Source organism: Nyctereutes procyonoides, unplaced genomic scaffold (assembly GCF_905146905.1).
Source record: "Nyctereutes procyonoides isolate TBG_1078 unplaced genomic scaffold, NYPRO_anot_genome, whole genome shotgun sequence".
NCBI lineage: Eukaryota > Metazoa > Chordata > Mammalia > Carnivora > Canidae > Nyctereutes > Nyctereutes procyonoides.
In genome coordinates, this window is record NW_026575125.1 from 48214251 (window position 1) to 48238688 (window position 24438).

General features: G+C 42.8%; 1 protein-coding gene across 1 annotated transcript; it reads left to right on the forward strand.

Moving 5' to 3' along the window:
* The first annotated feature begins 3131 nt into the window (after window positions 1–3131).
* On the forward strand, window positions 3132–22525 carry ERCC6L (ERCC excision repair 6 like, spindle assembly checkpoint helicase). Its single transcript, XM_055337326.1, has 2 exons — window positions 3132–3213; window positions 18820–22525. Exons 1-2 carry the CDS (start codon window positions 3146–3148, stop codon window positions 22493–22495), a joined length of 3744 nt encoding a protein of 1247 aa, XP_055193301.1. The 5' UTR covers window positions 3132–3145; the 3' UTR covers window positions 22496–22525.
* The last annotated feature ends 1913 nt before the right edge of the window (window positions 22526–24438 follow it).

The following is a 24438-nucleotide window of genomic DNA, read 5'->3' on the forward strand; positions in this document are numbered from 1 at the left end:
CCAGGGGGCCAGGTTGGCCGCCATTCTTAGGAAGCTTGGTTTCCGGCTCCCCCTGCTGACAGAACTGGAGATGACTCACAGCTGGGCTGCAGAGCTGGGGAGCACCTTCCCCTCCCCTCAAAAGAGGGGATTGAGGAGATCCCCGGGTGGCTCCGCGGTTTAGCGCCGCCTTGAGCCCAGGGCGTGAGCCTGGAGATTCAGGATCGAGTCCCACGTTGGGCTCCCCGCATGGAGCCTGCTTCTCCTTCTGCCTCTCTTTCTCTCTGTGTCTCTCATGAATAAATTAAATCTTAAGGAAAAAAAAAAAGAGGGGATGAAGACCTCAGTCCCCGGAACTCTTCTCCAACCCCGAGCCCAAATCCCACCCACTTTAGAACCCTTGCTAGAAATAGCGAGAGAAAAGCCTAATTAGGGATCTGGGAATCACAAAAATTTTTAAGTTTTTAAAATTTATTTGACAGAGAGAAAGCAGCGGCAGGCAGAAGGAAAGGGATAAAGTAGGCTTCCCACGGAGTAGGGAGCTGGATTGATGCGGGGGTCCATCCCGATCCCAGGACCTTGGGATCATGATTTGAGACAAAGGCAGACGCCTAACTGACTGAGCTGCCCAGGCACCCCTGGGAATCACAAATTCAATCCTTCCTGTTTCCAAATTACTTTCTTCTTTTTTCTGCCCCAAACTCTTGTTCTTGCCCAGGAAGATTTCATTTGGTTATTTATACCCATCTCTAAAAACACTCTTTCAGGACGCCTGGGTGGCTAAGCTGTTGAGCGTTTGCCTTTGGCTCAGGGTGTGACCCCAGGATCTGGGATAGAGTCTCACATCCGGCTCCCTTCAGGGAGCCTGCTTCTCACTCTGCCTAGGTCTCCTGCCTCTTTCTCTCTCTTTCTGTTTCTCAAAATAAATAAATAAGTAAATAAATAAATACATAAATGAATGAATGAATAAATAAATAAAATCTTTTAAAAAAATCACTCTTCCATTCTTAGTCCCCATGAACAGTATTTTGCTGACACCCAGTTTACCTATCTCCTCCTGTGCCATGATCGGTGCTCAAAAGAGCACTGGGCTAGGAGTCAACAAACCTAGGTTGAGTCCTGTTTCTGCCACTGAGTCACAGTGTGACTTTGGACCAGTCACTTCCTTCTTTACCAGTGACAGTTTGCTCACCTGAGACTCTGGACTGGATGCCAAAAAAAAAAACCAAAAAAACCCTCTCAACTCTAGTATTTTAGGCACCATCACCTGGTGCTCATCACAATTGCCTTCCCTAATCTCCGTCACCTATTTAACCCACCCCCTACCTCCCCTCTGGTAACCATCAGTTTGTTCTCTATAGTTAAGAGTTTGTTTCTTGGTTTGTTTCTTTTTTTCTTCCCTTTGCTCATTTGATTTATTTCCTAAATTCCACCTGAGTGAACTCAGAGTATTTGTCTTTCTCTGACTGGATTATTTTGCTTAGCATTATACACTAGCTCCATCCATGTCATTGCAAATGGCAAGATTTCATTCTTTTTTATGGCTGAATAAGGGCAGGCAAGCTGCAAAGTAGTTCCTTTCTTCCCAGTATTCAGAGTCTTTGGCGGATCACTGACAGCTGGGAAACAGGGAGGTGGGAGCCTGGGTCCTGAGGGAGTTCCTTCTAAGCTTTTCTCTACAACGCACAGAAGGGCAGCTGCCTAAGACAGTAATCAGGGTTTTGCTTTGCTCCATTTTGAGTGCTCAACTGTTCCAATGATATAGAAGTGATGATGGTAGACCCTGGAGCCAAAGCACAACTGGAGATGGCCTTCCCCAAATTGGCGATGAAGAATTTTGTGCTCCTCTTTTTTTCCTTTCTTATGGAATGCTCCCCACCAGCCCTTCTTCTCTCACACTCATACTTTGGGTATCCAGCACACCTGCACACTCAACCTACCCCCATCCCAACTTGTCTCCAGGAAAAGAAGTGATCAAACACTTCAACAGGGTAAACAAGCTCTTTCACAAACTGGCTTCTGATTACTTCATCACCCTCATTTCCCACTACTGTCCTCTTTTTTCCAGCAATAGGCAGTGGACACAGTGAATGAACATTGATTTTTGTCCGTATAGACATGGTATTGAATTCTGGCTCTGCCATCTTCTAGCTTTGGAACCTCAGGCAAAGTCACTTGATGTCCCCGAACCTCAGTTTTTGCTGAGGATAATAGTATACCCAAAGCCCTCTTAACAGAAAAGACTTAAAGCCATATGAAAATATGACTAAACATCATGTGAACCAGGAAAATAGCCCATATTCTCTTTTCAGAAGATACCTTTTTAAGCTCCTAATGATCTATGAAATTTACAAAAAGCTTAAAAACCTCAGGACTTAGGGTGGGCATGACTGGGTCAGTTAGGTGAGTTTTCAAATACTGAATGTTAATTAGTACCTTGAAGAATCATAAAGTCCGTTTTGAACAATGTAAGAACAAGGACAATTTTTGTTGGCCCACAACCTATTTAGGATCCCCCCAAGCAAGCCACTTAAACTCACTTACCACGACTCCTGCCTGAGCTCTGCGTTTGAAAATATGATTGCATCCTAGTTGGAGCTTCTAAAGAAATGGTGACCATGCTTTATAGCACTACTAATTTCTTAAATGAGAGCTTTGGCTTGGCTCTTGAAGACCCTTCTTCAATGTGAGTTTAAGTCATGGGGACCATGCCTCCCAGGGTGTTTGAATTCAAAGCCTGCTCAGCGCCAGGCAATGGCGAGCATGGAAAGAAGGAAATTTGGGGGCGTGGGCTATAAAGGTCTCTAGGGGCCACTAAAATGAGATCATAGCAGACATTCTACTTCAATCACGAGGGTGGCACACGCACAGGCACAAATGTGCTGAAGCACGCTTTGGATTGGATTGACTACGCGACAGGAACAGGACACGAACCCGTCCCACTCCGCTGAGGCTGCAACTGCCTCTTAGCTCCAGGGCGCGTAAGCGCGGGCGCGCGACCTACGTGGGCGGGCTCAGGCGTTAGCGCCAAGTGCGGCGCTGCGGATTGGCCAGCCAGGAGGCCAACGGTTGGTCCTGCCTCTCCTGAGGCGCACGGCGCATGCGTAGGGCGGGAGCGGGCGAAATTCAATCTTCGGTTGAAATACCTGGAACCAAACTGAGGGTCATGGAGGCGTCCCGAGGGTCTGTGGAAGCCGCGGCCTTAAGCCCAGAGCAGGCCGCCCTTTACCAGAGGTATGTCTGGGCCTCCGGGCGGGCCTAGCTCGCAGGCCCCGGCCGGGAGTCGGAGTGGGGGAGCCCTCGGACCCTCCCAGCGGCCCAGGCTGCTGAGGTGGAGCCCGGTGAGAGGCGCCCTTGCGTTCTCTGAGTAAGGCGTGGGAATCTGTCCAGATTTCTAAAGCCTGGGGAGCCTCCCGATACCTCTTTTTTTGGGTCAGATAGCTCTCTTAAAATCTTAAAAGCCAGAACTTCCACTGATCATGCCTTTCTTGAGTCTTTTGAGTCTACCAAATGCCAGGCCTGGGGGTTGCAGAGATGATTAAAACACCGACCCTACCCCCAAAATGCTTATCATTTGGTAGTGGAGAGGGATAGGTAAGCCAATAGTCACTGTAATGTTTGATAAGTGCCGCAAGAGGTATAATGTGCGAGGCATAGTATGGGCGGAAGTGGCCAACCACAAAGTTCGGCCTCAGGAGAAGACATTCGTGTTGAAGGAGTAAGGGGTCACCATATGGCTAAGGGTGGGGGGCATGATGATGTGGGAATGAGATTTAAACTTTTCAGTTGTGATAAAATACATCAAATTTACCAGTCACCATTTCTTTTTTTTTTTTTTTAAGATTTTATTTATTTATTCATGAGAGAGAAAGAGAGGCAGAGACAAGGCAGAGGGAGAAGCAGGCTCCATGCAAGGAGCCCGATGGGAACCCCAGATTTACGCCCTGGGTGGAAGGCAGACACCCAGCCGCTGAGCCTCCTGGGCGTCCCTATTGTCACCATTCTTAAGTGTACAGTTCAGTGGTATTAAATACATTACTACTTTTTTTTTTTATAAAGAAGCCATCTGAAAAAAAAAAGCCATCTGTTTTTTTCAAAGACTTTATTTATTTATTCATAGAGACACAGAGAGAGAGAGGGAGGCAGAGACACAGGCAGAGGGAGAAACAGGCCCCATGCAGGGAGCCTGATGTGGGACTTGATCCAGAGGCTCCAGGATCAGGCCCTGGGCTGCAGGTGCGCTAAACCGCTGAGCCACCCAGGCTGCCCAAATACATTACTACTTTTGTTATTATTTTTTACTAATGTTGTTAAAGCATCATCCTATCCATCTCCAGAACTCTTCATTTTGCAAAACTAAAACTACCTGTTAAACAACTTCTCACTCCCTGCTCCCCCAGCCCCTGGTAGCCACTATTCTACCTTATGTCCCAGTGAATTTGATTCTAGGGACTTCATACAAGTGGAATCATACAGTATTTGTCTTTTGGGGACTGGTTTATTTCAGGTAGCATAATTGCATCAAGGTTCATCCATACTGTGTCATGTGACAGGATTTCCTTCCTTTTAAGGACTGAATAATATTCCATTGTATGCACATATCACATTTTGTTTACCCATTTATCAGTGATGGACACTTGGGGTTGCTTTCATCTCTTGATTGTCAACGGGGCTGCTTTGAACATGGGTGTGCAAATGTCTCTTGGTGATTCTGCTTTCAATTCTTTTGGATATCTAGCCAGAAGTGGGATTGCTGGATCACATGGTAATCCTATTTTTAACGTTTCTCTGGTCTTTTATTGCAGCTGCACAATTATACATTCCCTTCAACAGTGTACAAGGGTTCCAATGTCTCCATGTTCTCGCCAACACTTGTTATATTCTGATTTTGTTGTTGTTGTTACCAGCCATTCAAATGATAATGAAGTGATTTCTCATTGGGATTTTTTTTCCTTTGGCATTTCTCTAATGATTAGTGATGTGGAGCATCTTTTCCTGTGCTTAGTGGCCTTTTGTATATCTTCTTTGGAGAAATGTCCCTTCAGGTCCTTTGCCCATTTTTTAGGTGGCTTGTTTTTTTCTTAATATATTCTGGATATTAACTCCTTATCAGATATATGATTTGCAGATATTTTCTCCCATTCTGTAGGCTGCCTTTTCACTCTGTTGGTAGTGTCCTTTGATGCACAGAAGGTTTTAAATTTTGATATACTACAAATAAATAAATTGGGGGCAGTGAAATAGTTCTGTCTCCCTTTCAATAAAAGTACGTTTCTTTTTTTAAATATTATATTTATTTATTCATGAGAGACACAGAGAGAAGGCAGAGACCTAGGCAGAGGGAGAAGCAGGCTCCTCTTAGGGAGCTCAATGTGGGACTCAATCCCGGAACTTCGGGATCACACCCTGAGCCGAAGGCAGACACTCAACAGCTGAGCCACCCAGGCTTCCCTAAAAGTATGTTTCAAGGCTGTGATAAGCTAAAAGGTTTCCTTACAGAGGAAGAAAATCGTATCTTTGGACTACGTTACATGACTTCTTTAAAGATTTGGGGAAAACAGTCAGGTGGTGTTGTATGGTAGAGTAGTAGCTTTAGAGTTGAGGCATTTGGGGTACTAATTATGGCTCTGCCACCTGCTAGCTGGGAAACCTCAAATGAGTCACTTGACTATTCTGAGCCTCAATTTTCTCATCCAGAAAATGGGGATAGAAAGGATTAAGCCCTTCAGCTCCCTCCCCTCCTTTCCCTGAGCAAGCAAGTGCATTGATTTCCCCAACACTGCCTCTCATATGGGTACCTCTTACTTGCTCTCACATGATCTTTCCTGACAGCCTCCCAGGTGCCCTACAGTCATCTTTTGCTCTCACAATCTCACTTTACCCTCACACCTTTCTTGTCTCTCATTGCCCATCAACTCACAATCTCTCTTTTATTTCTCCTACTTTTTCTCCTGTCCTCTTCCAAATCTGCCTACACTGAAACCTCTCCGCACAAAGCATCACCTTCTCTACCTTTTTAAAAAAAAAAAAGATTTTATTTATTCATGAAAGACACACACACAGAGAGGCAGAGACATAGGCAGAGGGAGAAGCAGGCCCCCTGCAGGGAGCCCTATGCAAGACTCGATCCCAGGACCCTGGGATCACGACCTGAGCCGAAGGCAGATGCTTAACCACTGAGCCACCCAGGTGCCCTCTCTACCTTCTTCACTCTTCATTGTCCCCCTTGGCACACTCCTCTCACATAGTTTCTCTGCCTCTCTTCTTCCCTCTCCTCTTTCCCCTTGCTGTCCCTCCTTCCTCATGTCTCTGCCCCTCCTAAGATACAAAAGAAAACTTTGAAACTTGCTGTCACACACTCTCTGCACGTTTCCTCTTTCACATACCTTCATCTTCTGTCATATACAGTGACTGTCACACACTCTCAGTGTCAGTCATGCTCTCCCTTGGTGATGCCCCCCACCCACCACCTCCTCTCTTGCCCACCGTCCCCTTCTCCCCACTTTTGTCCTATCTCTTCCTGTTATCCATTCTCTCTCCCTCTGTGCCACCCACCTTTGTCACTCACTCTCCCTGACACTTGTATTTTCTTGCTCCCTCTCTCCCATTGTGTCTCTGTCACCCACCACATCCTTCTATTGCCCCCTTCTCCCTCCTGTCGCCCATCTGTTGACACTGTCATTGACCTGCCCACACTGTTGTCCATTCTGTCTCATCCACATACTCTTTCTGTTTCTGTCTTCCTCCCTGATGTTGCCCCTTTCCCCTTTGTATGTCATCCGTGATCTCTGTCACCCACTCTCTACCTCTGTTACCCGCCTTGTTCCTGTCACCCTTTCTGTTACCCACTCTCATTCTCTCACCTTCCCTCTTTTTCTCTCTGCCACTGTATCATTCTGGGTCCAATCAGGAGGTAGAAACCGTACAGCATATTGAAACCGGCATTTCAATATAAAGAGTTATTAAATTGATAAATATGTGACTGTAAGAAATAAGGAAACTCCATATGGTGTCTTTGGGCTAAGGGAGAGTACCAAGGAAGGACAAAGTTGGAAGGGGATCCTCTCCCCAAGCCTGAAGCTCAGGCCTCATTGGAGAAGGTGTAGTTCAGCCCACTGTATAGCAGAGTAATGCTCTGGCTTGCCCAGGCCAATCTGGAGTGCTGGTGGTGAGCAGCCTATCAGCAACTCTTTGGTGTGTACATGCAGAAGAGATGTGGGCCCAGGGCACAGGTAAGCTGCCAGGGGAGGTGGTTTCTATTTGAGAGGGCTGCAAGAAGGTTATTGACAGGCCAGGTGGAGGCTTCAAGGTCATCGAGGGACTGCATATTCTGTGTGTGCGTGCCTGTGGGCTGCTCTGTTGTCCTGCTCCTGCAGCAGCAGCCAGAACTTCGGAGAGCCCCTTCCTCCTGTGGTGTCTTTCAGACGCCCTCTACTGAGAAAGATTAGCATCGTGTTCACCATAAAGGAGAGATGTTTGAAGGAATTCAGTCCATTATCACAGAATAGGTATTGAGGGGTGAATTTGGAACTGAGGCAATAAATGATGACTGGTAGAGTCGTCCACCCTCTGTTTATTTCTGTCACCCACTGTTTGTCTTATGTTACCCACCTTTTGTCCCTCACTCAACTGTGTTTCTCTCTCTCTCTCTGTCATGCATTTGTATGTACTCTGTATTGTCCATATTCTCTTGCTGTCACTTGTATGCTGCTCTCTTTTTTAATTCTCTGTCACCCACTTTCTTCTGTCACTGTACTCAAACTGCTTCTGTCAAGGTCAAACTGATTTCATAAACGGTCACTTCGTAATCCTCATCTACCTTGATTTACCAGCAGCATTTGATAATGTTGATCACTTCTCTGTGAAACGCTTTATTCACTTGGCTTCCAGGAGCCCTTGCTCTCCTGATTTTCTTTTTACCCTGCTGGTGGCTGCTTCTCAGGTTCTGCTGATTCCTCTTCATAGCCTCACGTTTTTTGTCTAACATATGTTATTTTTCTTCACTTTTTTTATTTTTTAAAGATTGTATTTATTCATGAGAGACACACAGAGAGAGGCAGAGACATAAGCACAGGGAGAAGCAGCTCCTAAAGGGGAGCCTGATGTGGGACTCAATCCTCAGACTCTGGGATCATGCCCTGAGCTAAAGGCAGATGCTCAGCCCCTGAGCCACCCAAGTGCCCCTTGTCTAACGTACTTTAGTAAATTCTAAGACATCCCAAACTCCCATCCTTAAATTCTTTAGTGCATCTCTAAAAAAGAACCCATTTTTATGAGATAATTATAATGTATCAGCTAACAAAACAAGCTAATTCCTTGTTATTAGCTAATACACAGATCATATTCATATTTTTCAAGTGGTCTGAAATCTTTTTATAATTGGTTTGTTTGAATTAGGACCCAGAGAAGGTCCACACACTGCATTTAGTTATATTTTTAAAGTCTTTTAATCTAGAACAATCGCTCCCCACCCCCAACTTTTATTTCTATGCCAATGATTTGGATTAGTCTTACAGCTTCCTTGTAGTGTCATTAGCTTGTTCTCCTATCTCCTGTAATTTAAATTTAAGGGCTTGATGGAATGGACAAAGAAATGTCCTATATATACACACACAAATACACAATAGAATATTATTCAGCAATAAAAAAGAGTAAGATTTTGCCATTTGTGACCACATGGATGGACCTTTAGGCATTATGCTAAGTAAAATAAGTCAGATAGAAAGACAAATACCATATGATTTCACTTATATGTGGAATCTTAAAAAAAAACAAGTTCATAGATACAGAAAACAGATTGGTGATTGCCTGAGATGGAGGGCAGGAGGGTGGGCAAAATGGGTAAAGGGAATCAGAAGCTATAGACTTCCAGTTATAAAATAAATAAGTAATGGATATGTAATGTATAACATGGTTATATAGTTAACTATAGAACTGTAGTTAGTAATACTGCATTGCATATTTGAAAGTTGCTAAGAGAGCAAATTTTCAAAGTTCTAAACCCAAGAAAAAAATTCTATAATTATCTACGTGATGTATGATAACTAGACTTGTGATAATTACACAGTATATACAAATACAGAATCACTATGTTTTACACCTGAAACTAATGCAATGTTGTATGTCAATTGTATCTTAATAAAAATAAAAACTAGCAAAAAAAAGATTAAGGATCAATATTTTTGGCATGAATATTTCAAAGGTGAGGCTGTATACTTCTTTTTGAAAATTTTTATTATTATTTTAAAAAAGATTTTATTTATTTATTCATGAGAAACACAGAGACAGAAAGAGGCAGAGACACAGGCAGAAGGAGAAGCAGGCTCCATGCAGGGAGCCTGACGTGGGACTTGATCCCGGGACTCCAGGATCATGCCCTGGGCTGAAGGCGGCTCTAAACTGCTGAGCCACCCGGGCTGCCTTACTTTTTTTTAAAAAAAAAGATTTTATTTATTTATTCATGAGAGACACACAGAGAGGCAGAGATGTAGGCAGAGGGAGAAGCAGACTCCCCATGGGGAGCCTGATGTGGGATTCCATCCCAGGACCCCGGGATCATGCCCCGAGCCAAAGGCAGACGCTCAACCACTGAGCCACCCAGGTGCCCTGAGGCTGTGTACTTCTTATTGCCTCATAGCAAGAAGCATATAATGTCTGATAGTCCCAGTTTTAGTAATGTTAAGATTGGTCAGTGGGATCAGGTGGTCACAGGCTGATCACTCCTTTGCCAAATTCCATTTTCCCCCTTACAATGAATACATAATATGTTGGGGATATTTTGGCATCCTGTGGGTACTCAGTTCCCCATCAGCTTTTCATCCAATAATCATTGCCCAATCAAGTATTTCATTAGAAATTACAAAGTGGTGGGCAGCCCGGGTGGCTCGACGGTTTAGTGCTGCCTTCAGCCCGGGTTGTGATCCTGGAGACCCGGGATCAAGTCCCGTGTCAGGCTCCCGGCATGGAGCCTGCTTCTCCCTGTACCTGTGTCTCTGCCTCTTTCTCTATGTCTCTCATGAATAATTAAATAAAATCTTAAAAGAAATTACAAAGTGGTAATTTTCTAACTTTACCATTGTTTTTATATTCATTAGGTAGAACTCTTCCATAAATGTTCTTAATGTTGCAGTCTTGGAGTGCCAGGTGTTTTTTGTTTTGTTTTGTTTTGTTTTGTGTGCCAGGTTTTGCTTTTTTTTTTTTTTTCTAATTATACTCCTTCCTTTGGTGATCTTATCCAGGTACTTGGTTTATTTATTTAAAAAGATTTTATTTATTTATTCATGAGAGACCGAGAAAGAGGCAGAGACACAGGCAGAGGAAGAAGCAGGTTCCATGCAGGGAACCCGTGGGACTCAATCCCAGGTCTCCAGGATCATGCCCCAGGCCGAAGGCGGTGCCAAACCACTGAGCCACCCAGGCTGCCCAGGTTCTTGGTTTAAATCCCATCTTTATGCTGAGAATTTTCACATTTTTGTCTGTAGCCCTGACCTCTTCTGAACTCTAGACTCCTGTATCCAACTGCTTACCTGACATCTCTACTTCATAGTAGACACAGCAAACCTGTCTAAAACTAAAGGACAAAGTCATATGTTCTTAATAGGTACAGAAAAGGCATTTGAGAAAATAGAGTATCCTTTAACGATAAAAACTTAAACTAGGAATACAAGATAACTTACTCAATCTGATCAAAGATGTCTCCAGAAACTCGAAGCTGAAAGCTTTCCATCCTTATGTCAGGAACAAGACAAGGATGTTCATCTCTATTCAACGTTATATAAATCAGCATTATAATGGATGTTCTAGCCAGGGCAAATAGGCCAGAAAAAGAAATAAAAGGCATGCAGATCGGAAAGAAAGAAGCAAAACTATCTATATTTGTAGATAACATGGTCTTTTTTTATAGAAAGCCCTAATGAATCCACAAAAAATTATAAGAGCTGATGAAAGAGTTCAGGAAATTTGCAATATATGAGACCAATATTCAAATTCAGTTGTATTTTGCCAAGTAACATTCTTCTAAAACTTTTATTCTGAAATAGAAGATACATATAGGAAAATGTACCAAACAATTCAGTATAATGAATTATTATTGCAACCATCACCTAGGTAATGGCTTTTAGATTTTTATTTTCATCTTAATGGAAGAGCTTGTCTACTTTCCCACTGAGGTGGCCTGAAGGTGAATTGAAGGCAGACTTGAGGGTTCAGGACTTGTTTCCAAACACCCCTGGGTTTGTCCAAATTCTGGAACAAGTGCTTGCTTGAAGCACAAGAGTTTTGCACTATAGTGCAGTTAACCAGATAACCTTGGGCTGGCAGATTGGGGACTGGAGGTAGTAGAGGTCTGTACCTACTCAAGAATTTACTATTGTTCCTGGAGAATTTTTCATTTTTAGTTAGACTTTATCTGAAAGGGCCAGTCAGGATGTCAGCCACCAAATGCTCTCCCAAATGAGGAAACTATTTCCTGCTGAAGCTCATTGGCTGGTATGATCCATCTGGATGCCAAAGCACATCTATGCCAGAAAAAAAAAGATAATTTTGGTTTTGACATAATTATCGATTAGCTGTTTTTTTCCGGAGTAATTAGCCAGCAAGTTCAGCTGCTTTCTGAGGGCATGTTGTTAACATGTAAGAAGATGCTATCTTCTTCCTGTTTATTCTGGCAGAAGCGTATTTGCCCAGTTCAACTAAAACTTTCAGATTTAAGTTACAAAGGAAGGGGACTAGATTCCCCACCTGCCTTTACCCATTTTGAAATAGGTCTTGCTCTACCTGCCTGTTTGTAATCTCTTTGTGAAAGGGTAGAGAGGACCTGAAAGCACCAAGAACCTTGGATCTCTTTGGGGCCATATGGTTCAGTCCAGATAGTTCTTATCTGTGGAATCCAAAGCCAGTGACACAGAAAATGAATACTATAGAAAACCTTACAATGCTTTTAAGTGATTGGTCTTATAGGTGAAACAGTACATAGATGGACATTGTTGAGCCCCAAACCAAACCTTGTGTAGGCTCCTACCCAGAGAGCCCTAGGCATATTATTTTTTAGGAGAAAGCATTTGGAGAGAACATCCAGCCAAAGCCAATGGCACTTTTTCTAGCTGAGATAAACCAGAGGTCACATGTAGGACTTATCCCAGGACCCCGAGATCATGACCTGAGCCGAAGGCAAATGCTTAACTACTTAACTGAGCCACCTAGGTACCCCAAGATTTGTGTTTTATTGTCCCTTGCTATGGAATGAAAATCTCTCTTCTGGGTTGACAGTTTTGCATCTGAATAGTTCTTTAACATATCAGAACCTCATATGTAAGTGCCTTTTAAAGAGTTACTAAATTGGTAAAAAAATAAAAACTGGGGAACCTGGGTGGTTCAGTCAGTTAAGCATCTGCCTTGGGCTCAGGTCATGATCTTGGGGTCCTGGGATGGAACTCCCTGTTCAGCAAGGAGCCTGCTTCTCTCTCTGCCCCTCCCCCCTGCTCATGCTCTTGTGCAGGCATGCACTCTCTCGCTCTTAAATAAAATATTTAAATAGAAAGAAAAGAAAAACTAGCCTTCTCCCATACTGCAGCAACTGTTTTTTCTCCTTGTTCTGATTGAGAGGGGGTTCTTTCTCCTGAACTGGTTACTTTTCCTTTGTCCCGTTGGCTCCCAAGCAGGCCAGCCATGCCCAAGAAGAATAGGGGAATGATTTTGGGGGAAAAAATATTTGAGCCCATGAAGTGTTAAGTTCTCCAGATCACTGAGGATCTTGTGTGTTATAGATGATTGCATTAGTAGTAAAAATGACATTTTTCCTTTCAAGCCCTGGAAAATGGAAGTGATTAGAGGTTGAGTGGCTAAATCAAACTGTATTACAGAAAACACTGTAGTCTTGTAAATAACCAGATAATCCAGGGTGATGCTATAATAGGCAGATTTCATTTTTTCTCCCCAATTCCATTACTGGGAATGAATACTGTCCCAGGTCCAACTTCACTGGTGGAGCAGACAGGGTAGAGGGGAAGAGCTGAGATGTGGTATTAGACCTGCTAACTAGGGAGGAATAGGGACTGTGAAGCAGCATGGCTGACCGGGCTTCAACCCAATCAAAAAAGTGGTGGGGACCAAGGAATACTATAAATTCGAGTTGTGGTTGACAAATGTGGGAGTTCTAGAGGATAAGTAGAACCCAGCAATATATGAGTCTTAGTCTGGTAGTAAGAGGTCTGGGCAGACAGTTGCCATTTAAAAGATTGGTGTATGATTTTGGGGAGTCTGACCTAGAGCTGGGGTCCACAGGCAGCACTTTACTTTCTGGGGAGGAAGCCTGGCTGGAATTAGCAGCCCAGTCTACAGAGGGGTTCAGGATACTGGGTAGGTTACTGGTTTAGGGATTTGGAAACAATCTAATAGTAATAAAATATGATGTATTTTCTCCTTCGAGCTCTGGAACATAGACCCAGCCAGAAGACCAGCAGTCCAGCTGAAGGCACCCTGGGGGTGGGAAGGCAGAGTGGAGAATTAGTTCAGGGGTTGGCACTATCCCCTCAGGTTCAAGACCAGAGTAATAGGGAATGTAGCTTATTTCTACAGTGCAGCAGGAATTGGGGAGGTGGGCAGCTGACCTGCCACAGTAGGAATTGCAGTTTTGCAGCCAGCAGGCTCTTTTCTTCCTCTTCCCTCTTCTTCATCTTTTATTCATTTGGCTTTCACTTGAGTGCTCTAAAACCTGATCCTTATCCCTGTTCAGGCAGATAACACAAGCAGATCATTTTTTTTGTTTTATTTTTTTAAAAAAGATTTGTTTGTTTATTTGATAGAAAAAGAGAGAGAGACAGCGAGTGCAAGCAGGAGGAATGGCAGGCAGAGGGAGAAGCAGGCTTCCAACTGAGCAGGGAGCCCAATGTGGGGCTTGATCCAAGGACCCTTGGGTCATGACCTGAGCTGAAGGCAGAGGCTTAACCAACTGAGCCACCCAGGCACCCCTGGTTTTAAACAAAGTTAATTTTTTGGGACGCCTGGCTGGCTCAGTGGTTGAGCGTCTGCCTTCAGTAAAGTGATGATCCTGGGGTCCTGGGCTTGGGACCCGCGTTGGGCTCCCCACGGGGAGCCTGCTTCTCCCTCAGCCTATGTCTCTGTTTCTCTCTCTGTGTCTCTCATGAATAAATAAATAATAGAAATAAATAAAGTTAATTTGATAGTAGTTTTAGACTTAGAAATATTAGATACAGTGCAGAGGGTTCCCACATACCCCATACCTAGTTTTCCCTGTTGGTAACATCTTATATTAGTGTGGTATATTGCTTACAGTCAATGAACCCATACCAATACATTATTATTTTTTAAAAAGATTTTATTAAAAAAAAGATTTTATTAATTTACTCATGAGAGACACACAGAGGGAGGAAGAGACATATGCAGAGGGAGCCTGATGTGGGACTTGATCCCAGGATCCCGGGATCATAACCTGAGCTGAAGGCAGACTCTGAACTACTGAGCCCCTGACTTTCTTAGTTTTTGATGACCTTGACAGTTTTGAGGAGTATTGGTTAGGTTATTTTGTAGAATGTTCCCTCAATTGGGATTTGTCACCATTTGTCATGACTAGACTGGGGTTTTTGGTTTCGCGGGGAAAGACTACAGAGATAAAGTGCCCTTCTCATCAAATCCTATGAGACGTACATACTGTTAACATGATCTATCATTGTTGATGTTGACTGTAATCACCTGGCTGAGGTACTGTTTCCTCTTTACAGTTACTTGTTGGGGATCCCTGGGTGGCTCAGCGGTTTGGTGCCTGCCTTCGGCCCAGGGCGTGATCCTGGAGTCCGGGATCAGGTCCCACGTCGGGGTCCCTGTGTGGAGCCTGCTTCTCCCTCTGCCTGTGTCTCTGCCTCTCTCTGTGTGTCTCTCATGAATAAGAAAACCCTTTTTTTAAAAAAAAAGTAATTGTTAGGGACGCCTGGGTTGCTCAGTGGTTAAGCGTCTAACTTTGGCTTAGGTTGTGGTCCTAGGGTCCTAGGATTGAGTCCTGCATCAAGCTCCCCATAGAGGATACAAAGTAGCATGATAGGCATAGGGGTTAAAATGTTTGAGGCTGGAAGTGGCAGGAGTTAAGGCAGAGGTCAGCAGTTCCTGGTTGTATCAGGGAGGGCTTGGAATGGCTGACTAAGGAACTTAAACTCCATTAGGTAGGCCACAGGAAGCCGCTGAAGAATATTTTGTTGTTAATAGCCTTATGGAAGTATAATTTGCATACTGTACATGCATTTCATCCATTTAAAGTGTACTGTTTAATTTTTAGTATATTCACAGAGTTGTACATTCATCACCCCAAAAAGAAATTTCTTGCCCTTTAGCCATTACCAACTACCCCAAGTCCCAGAATTCCCCAGCCCCTGGCAACCACAAATCTACTTTTTTTTTCTCTGTGAATTTGCCTATTCTGGTCATTTCATATAAATGGAATAATAAAACATGTATCCTTTTGTGACTGGCTTATTCATATAGCAAAATTTTTTCAAGGTTCATTTATGTTATAGCATGAATATTTCATTCCTTTTTATGGCTACATAATATTCCATTGAATGGAGATAAAACACACATACCACATTTTTATCCATTTCTCAGTTGGTGGACATCTGTGTTATTTCCCCCTTTTTAAGATTTTATTTATTTATTCATGAGAGATACACAGAGAGAAAGAGGCAGAGACACAGGCAGAGGGAGAAGCAGGCCCCATGCAGGGAGCCCAACGTGGGACTCGATCCTGGGTCTTCAGGATCAGGCCCTGGGCCGAAGGCAGGCGCTAAACCGCCGAGCCACCTGGGCTGCCCTATTTCCCCTTTTGGCTTATGAATAATACTGCTGTGAACACTCATGTACAAGATTTTCTGCGGACAAATATTTTCATTTCTCTTGAGTCTGTACCTGAGAGTAGAATTCCTGGATCACACCGTAATTCCATGTGTAACTTTTTTTAAAAAAAAAATATTTATTCATGAGAGAGAGAGAGGCAGAGACACAGGCAGAGGAAGAAGCAGGCTCCATGCAGGGAGCCCGATGTGGGACTCGATCCCTGGTCTCCAGGATCATGCCTTGGGCCAAAGGTGGCGCAAACCGCTAAGCCACCCAGGCTGCCCCCATATATACCTTTTTTGAGGAACTGACAAACTGATTTCCAAAGCAGCTGCACCATTTTACATTCCCACCAATAGGGTTATGAGAGTTCTAATTTATCCACATTGTCGCCAGTGCTTTTTTTTTTCTTGCTTTTTGATTCTAGTCATTCTAATGGGCATAAGGTGGTATTTCATTGTGGTTGTGGTTTGCATTTCCCTGATGACTAATGATGTTGAGCATTATTTCATGTGCTTATTAGCCATTTGCAGATCATCTTTGGAGAAATGTCTATTCAGATCCTTTGCCCATGTTTAAATTGTGTTATTTGTCTTTTTTAAAAGATTGATTGATTTTGGTGACAAAGAGTGCATGAGCAGGGGGAAGGGCAGAGAGAGAGGGAGAAAGAAAATCTTAAGCAGATTCCCTGCTGAACTTACCATGGGACTCAATCTCATGACCCTGAGATCATGACCTGAGCCAAAATCAAGAATCGAGTGCTTAACTGACCCAAGCCACCCAGGTGCCCATGTGGTGTCTTTTAATTTTTGAGTTGTAAGATTTCTTTATATGTTCTAGGTACAGATCACTTATCAGATACATGATTTACAAATATTTTCTCCCATTCTTTGGGTTGTCTTTTCACTTTTTTAATGGTATACTTTGAAACACAAGGTTTTTTTTGGTGAAACCCAATTTATTTTTCCTTTGGTTGCTTGTGTGTTCGGCATCATATCTAAGAGACCATTGCGAAAACCAAGGTAACAAAGATTTATGCCGATATTTTCTTCGAAGGGTTTTGAAGACTTAGCAATTATGTTTAGTTCTTTGATCCATTTTATTTTTTAAAAGATTTTATTTAGGGATCCCTGGGTGGCGCAGTGGTTTAGCGCCTGCCTTTGGCCCAGGGCGTGATCCTGGAGACCCGGGATTGAATCCCACGTTGGGCTCCCGGTGCATGGAGCCTGCTTATCCCTCTGCCTATGTCTCTGCCTCTCTCTCTCTCTCTCTATCATAAATAAATAAAAATTTAAAAAAATGTTAAAAAAAGGTTTTTTAAAAAAAATTTTTTTTATTTATTAATGATAGTCACAGAGAGAGAGAGGCAGAGAAACAGGCAGAGGGAGAAGTAGGCTCCATGCACCAGGAGCCCGACGTGGGATTCGATCCCGGGTCTCCAGGATCGCGCCCCGGGCCAAAGGCAGGCGCTAAACCACTGCGCCACCCAGGGATCCCTAAAAAAAAGGTTTTATTTATTCATGAGAGACACAGAGAGAGGGGCAGAGACATAGGCAGAGGGAGAAGCAGGCTCCCTGTGGGGAGCCTGAACAGGATTTGATCCCAGGACCCCAGGATCACAATCTGAATCAAAGGTAGATGCTCAACCACTGAGCCACCCAGGTGTTCCTCTTTGATCCATTTAAAGTTAATTTTTGTGAGAGAGGGGACCAATTTCTTTCTTTTGCACATGATAGTTGAAAAGACTATTCTTTCCTCAGTGAATTATTTTGGCATCCTTTTGGACCATAAACCCCTGAAGAATTTTAAGCAGAGGAGTGACATGATTTCTTTTACATTTTTTCTTTTTTTTTTTTTACATTTTTTTCTTAAATTTTACATTTTAAGACAGTATCACTGGCTGCTATGTAGAGAATGTATCAGAGGGGCTAAGAGTGGATGTAAGACCATTGAGTAAGAAGTTGTGACTACCCAGGCCAGAAGTAATGGTGACTTGAACCACAGTAGTGGTAGTGGAGATGGAGAGAAACAGGTTATACCTGGGAAACAAAGTTACTAGGGCTTGGGGATTATCTGGCTAGGGGAGAGGGTGATTAAAAGAGGGGATATCAAGGATGACCTCATGTGAACTGGAGTCAAGGATGATCTTCAGATTTCTAGCTTGTATGGCTAAATTGATAGTAATGTCATTTACTACCACATAAATGGAGAAACATGTTTTTGGAGGGGAAATAATGAGTTTAATTTTGGATTAATTCAAGTTGCCTGTGAGACTTTTTCAAGTGGAGACATCCAGAAGGCCATTAAAATGTGGATCTAGACTAGACTTTGGGGGCAAGCCCTGGAATGGAGAGAATGATTTCATAAACCCATTAGGTGGGGGTGGAAGGCCAGAGGAGAGAGTAAAAGAAGTGAGAAGAAGGCCCAGGACTGAGCCCTATGGGAAGAAGAGCAGAAGAAATGGCCAGTGATGTAGGAGGAATCTAGAGGAATCCAGTGGAAGGAGGGAATTTTAAGGAGGGAATGATTAGTGTCAAATGTATCACAGAGGTCCAGAAAAATAAAAACTGAAAAGTGCCCATGTATCTTTCCTGTTTCCACACTCCCATGATATAGGTATAGGTTGGTTGGTTGGTTTGTTTTACAAGAAAATACCACTCTATACTTATGGGTGGCATTTTAAGAAATACTGTGGAACCAGTAACATACATACATACATTTCTCACAAATAGTGCTTGAAGGTGTTGTTGGCAATGTCTGGTGGGTATGTGTCTTAAGTGATGCCAGCTTTCATTGGCATCTTCTGTGCTAATGTTTCCCATCCTGAATTGAGGATATTAAAAGCCCAACTGCAGTTTGGATTCCAAAATGGACTCTAAAGTGTTATTGATTGAATATTCAATCTGCTTCCTTCCTTTCTAATCTGTGTGTATGTGTGTGTGTGTGTGTGTGTGTGTGTGTATATATATATATATTTTTTTTTTTACCTTTTTAAAACAGATATGTGAAGGAGGCCAAAGAAGCAACTAAGAATGGGGATCTGGAAGAAGCATTTAAACTTTTCAATTTGGCAAAGGACATTTTTCCCAATGAAAAGGTGATGAGCAGAATCCAAAAAATACAGGAAGCCTTGGAGGAGTTGGCAGAACATGGAGATGATGAATTCACAGATGTGTGCAACTCTGGCCTTCTGCTTTATCGAGAACTGCACAACCAACTATTTGAACACCAGAAGGAAGGTGTAGCTTTCCTCTATAGCCTATATAGGGATGGAAGAAAAGGTGGCATCTTGGCAGATGATATGGGATTAGGGAAGACTGTTCAAATCATTGCTTTCCTTTCTGGTATGTTTGATGCTACACTTGTGAGTCATGTGCTGCTGATCATGCCAACCAATCTCATTAGCACGTGGATAAAAGAATTTGTTAAGTGGACTCCAGGAATGAGAGTCAAAACCTTTCACGGTTCTAGTAAGGATGAACGTACCAGAAACCTTAGTCGGATTCAGCAAAGGAATGGTGTCATTATCACCACATACCAAATGTTAATCAATAATTGGCAGCAACTTTCAAGCTTGAATGGCCAAGAGTTTGTGTGGGACTACGTCATCCTTGATGAAGCACATAAAATAAAAACCTCATCTACTAAGTCAGCAATATGTGCTCGTGCTGTCCCTGCCAGGAATCGCATCCTCCTCACAGGAACCCCAATCCAGAATAATTTACAAGAACTGTGGTCCCTATTTGATTTTGCTTGTCAAGGGTCCCTGCTAGGAACATTAAAAACTTTTAAAATAGAGTATGAAAATCCTATTATGAGAGCGAGAGAGAAGGATGCTACCCCAGGGGAAAAAGCCTTGGGATTGAAAATATCTGAAAACTTGATGGCAATCATAAAATCTCATTTTCTCAGGAGGACTAAAGAAGAGGTACAAAAAAAGTCAAGTACCCCAGAGGAGATCAGATTTAGTGAAAAGAATCCAGATGGTGATGCCATTTGTAAAATGCCTTCCCTTTCCAGGAAAAATGATTTAATTATTTGGATACGTCTTATGCCTTTACAAGAAGAAATATACAGGAAATTCGTGTCCCTGGATCATATCAAGGAATTGTTAATGGAGACACGCTCACCTCTGGCTGAGCTAGGTGTCTTAAAGAAGCTGTGTGATCATCCAAGGCTGCTATCTGCACGGGCTCGTCATTTGTTGAATTTAGGGTCTGTAAAATTCTCTGTTCAAGGTGAAAATGAAGGGGAGGATGCCTCAGATGTGGACCATATTGATCACATAACTGATGATACACTGATGGAAGAATCTGGAAAAATGATATTTCTAATAGAGCTGCTTAGGAGACTGCGAGATGAAGGACATCAAACTCTGGTGTTTTCCCAATCGAGACAAATTCTAAACATCATTGAACGCCTCTTAAAGAATCGGCACTTTAAGATATTGCGAATTGATGGAACAGTTACACATCTTGTGGAACGAGAAAAAAGAATCAACTTATTCCAGCAAAATAAAGATTACTCTGTTTTTCTGCTTACCACTCAAGTAGGTGGTGTTGGCTTAACGTTAACTGCAGCAACTAGAGTGGTCATTTTTGACCCTAGTTGGAATCCTGCAACTGATGCTCAAGCTGTGGATAGAGTCTACCGAATTGGACAAAAGGAAAATATTGTAGTTTATAGGCTGATTACTTGTGGGACCGTAGAGGAGAAAATATACAGAAGACAGGTTTTCAAGGACTCACTAATCAGACAAACTACTGGTGATAAGAAGAACCCTTTCCGATATTTTACTAAACAAGAATTAAGAGAGCTCTTTACAATTGAGGATTTTCAGAACTCTGCAACTCAGCTGCAGCTTCAGTCTTTGCATGCTGCTCAGAGGAGATCTGATAAGATACTAGATGAACATATTGCCTACTTGCACTCTTTGGGGATAGCTGGAATCTCAGACCACGATTTGATGTACACACAGGATCTGTCTGTTAAAGAAGAGCTTGACGTGATCGAAGAATCTCATTATATTCAACAAAGGGTTCAGAAAGCTCAATTCCTTGTTGAATTAGAGTCTCAAAATACAGAGCTCTTAGTGGAAAAACAAAGAACTGGAAATGAGGGGACCTGGCTGAGAGAACCTCTGTTTCCTTCTCAAAAAAAGAAGAAATGCCCTGAAATGAATAAACCACAGCCTTGGCCCTCATCACATCTACCTACTTACCATATCCAGGAAGAAGTAATCAGTTCCCAGATGGCAAGTGTAATCATTGATGATCTGCCCAAAGAGAATGAGAATCAAGGTATCTCCAATATAAAGATGAATGTTACCGTCTTGCAAGATGGTAGTCACTCACCTGTAAGTACATCTGATGCTGACTCTGTAGCTATTTTACCTAAGGGATGTGGATGTGTAGATGAAATCTGGACCAACTCATCGGGAATGGCTATACAAAAAGAAGCACTGCGAGAGGGGCCTACACAGGGGACACTGCAAAAGAACCCTCTGGGAAATTTTAATTATTTCCTTAGTGAATCAGTCAGAGATGATCTTGGGCCAAATCCAGATCAACTAAAGGATGATGAGATTTTGCCTCACTGTAGTCCCTGGCCCATTAATCCCATGACAAATGAAAATCAAAATACAGAATCACACGCATCTGTAATTGAAATAGCTGATGAGGAATGGTCAGCATCCCGCAGTGCACTACGGAATGCTCAAGTACATGATGAGGCCAAGTTGGAAGAGGAACCTTTAGCGTCCTCATCACAGTATGCATGTGATTTCAACCTATTCTTGGAAGACTCTGCAGAGAATGGACAAAATCTTTCCAGTCAGTCTTTGCAGCATGCTGAGAATGAAAACAGCTTGTGTGGCCCTGCAGCTAATCCTAAAGCAGAGTCTGAGCGGGGTGAAGTGCGTCTCAGCTTGGATCTTTCTGAGACCCAAGATGATCCAGAAGTAGTAATAGGTAATGTGAAGAAAGGCAGAAGGAAAGCCAGAAGGATCCTTTCAGATGGTGAAAATGAAGACAAAACTTTTCAAGATACTCCAGGCACAAATCTATTCACCTCGCCTTGTCAGTTCTTACCTATAAAACAGTTTGATGCTTCAACTCCCAAAAGTGACATCAGTCCACCAGGAAGGTTCTTTGCACTGAAAATACCTGACAGTATAAATAAGTCTGTAAATGCTAGAAGATCCCTGGCTTCTAGGAGGTCTCTTGTTAATGTGGTTTTAGACCACGTGGAGGATATGGAGGAAGGACTTTACAACAGCAGCAAAGCAGAAGTTGCTGAAGATTATCTGGAGGAAGGAGCCGAGGAAAGCAGTGGGGAAGTCTCAGAATACACCGAAGATCCTCCTGACGAAACGCTGCCTTCAGAACATAAGTCCAGCTGGTTAACTACACGTGAGCCTGGGGCTTTAGCTCAAGAGGCCTCTCCTGGTGACCCTGAGCCTTTGTTGGGCAGACAGTTGGATGATTCTCCCCAGGATGAGGCAGTAGAGGCTGTCAATGACTATGAGGCTCTTGTAATTCGTGGAAAAGAACTGAAAGAGTGTGGAAAAATACAGGAGGCCTTAAACTGCTTAGTTAAAGCACTTGACATAAAAAGTGCAGATCCTGAAGTCATGCTCATGACTTTAAATTTGTATAAGCAACTTAATAAAACTTGAGAATAGAACCTATTTACTGTTAAAGTGAAACACTGAGTATGAATTCATTCATTCTTACAACTGGGTTCTCTGGGAGCATGAAGCATTTAGGCTTAAGGTGAGAGAGATCTCAAAGAGCAAGTTTTTGTTTTTAACTATTTTGTCCATTTGGCCTTTACTCTGTACTCCTTCCTATCCCTGCTCCTCCATACGTACATTCTGGTGTCCTGAACACTAGGTTAATTTACTTCTTTCCTTGAATAGTCTTACATTTTTCTTTTAGGCACACTCTATAAATTTAATAGAAATGTGTTACTTCCAGGAAAGTTTTTATAAAGTTATTCTGGCCATTCTCAATTTTATTCTGGAAATGATCACTTCTGTCTATCACAGTTCAGACAAGAATTGTAAAGTTACTTTTCTCAGGTGTTTTCTCTTCCATTCACTGAGATGATGCTGGCAAATGGATACAGAGGCTCCTTAGTTTAAGCAGGAGCTTGTTAGAATTCTAAATCAAGGGATCCCTGGGTGGCGCAGCGGTTTGGCGCCTGCCTTTGGCCCAGGGTGCGATCCTGGAGAACCGGGATCGAATCCCACGTTGGGCTTCCGGTGCATGGAGCCTGCTTCTCCCTCTGCCTGTGTCTCTGCCTCTCTCTCTGTGTGTGACTATCGTAGATTAAAAAAAAAATTCTAAATCGAAGATCTGCTTATTAACATGCTATTTTCTGCCTTCAGTTTACTACAGCAGAAGGCTGGGCTATCAGGTGCCTGGGGCCAGGCTTATCACTGGTACCCTACTTTGGGAGTCACTGCCGACAATTTAGCCATCCTTCACTCACCACCAACTGTGTTCTGACACAGGCTAGCACATGGTGTCTTTGGGTGGTAGACTGAAAAGGAGTTTGGTTGCCCCTCAGAAACCAAGTGCAGTACAACACTCTGCACTTCAGAAAGGGAACCAGCATTTATGGAATACCTACTGTGTACCAGGCTTCTTGTTTAATCCTTACCATAATCCTTTGAGGTTGAGGGTCGCACTTATATTGTTTTAGTTGAGGAAACTAAGGCTTAATATGGCCGTGACCTGAGATCACAGTAGGGGGTGAAATGGATTTAACCATATGTTACCTAGTGAAAAGTTGTTATAATAAATTGTCTTCACTGCAGTGAATATACTGGGCTATTTCTACTGACAACCCTTCTGACCTGTGGAGGTCTTCCATACCAAACAGCCCTCCAGTTCTCGGCAGATATCTACTGGGTGTCCTATGTTCAACTCTGTCCTGACATTACCTGTTATTAGGGTCAGACTCCACAGGTTTAAGGGCTTACTCCCATAACACTGCCTTCACTTCCGATGCCAGTGGCTAGCACTGGGCCCCATGTTATCCATACTTTTGTCCAACGTGGCTACAAATTGAGGATTCTCGTGACTCTACCTTCAGATTCAGTAATTTGCTAGAACACACAGAACTCAAAATATGTAATATAATCTAAATATATAAGTTGTATATAAAAGTTTAAAAACTACAGTTAATCCTTGAACAATGTGGGGGTGGGGGTACCAACCTCCCCACGGTAAAAAATCTACATAATACTTGACTCCTCAAAAATTAACTAATGGCCTACTGTTGACTAGAAACCTGATAACATAAACAGCTGATTAGCCTATTTTTCATGTAATATGTATTATATACTGTATTCCTACAATAAAGTAAGCTAGAGAAAAAGGAAGTCATAAGGAAAATACATTTCTAGTACTATACTCTTTCTAAAAAAAAAAAAGTCTGTGTATAAGTGGACCCACACGGTACAAAATCTGTTCAAGGCTCAACTGTGTTTTTTTTTAAAGATTTTATTTATTTACTCATGAGGGAGGGAGGGAGAGAGAGAGAGAGAGAGGCAGAGACACAGGTAGAGGGAGAAACAGGTTCCATGCAGGGAGCCCGACGTCAGACTTGATC

Bases quoted from the DNA above. Each gene is read 5' to 3' on its own strand.
- ERCC6L (XM_055337326.1), top strand. From the start codon at position 3,146: ATGGAGGCGTCCCGAGGGTCTGTGGAAGCCGCGGCCTTAAGCCCAGAG. The intron at 3,214-18,819 runs GTATGTCTGGGC...TTTTTAAAACAG, and splicing joins CAGGCCGCCCTTTACCAGAG to ATATGTGAAGGAGGCCAAAG.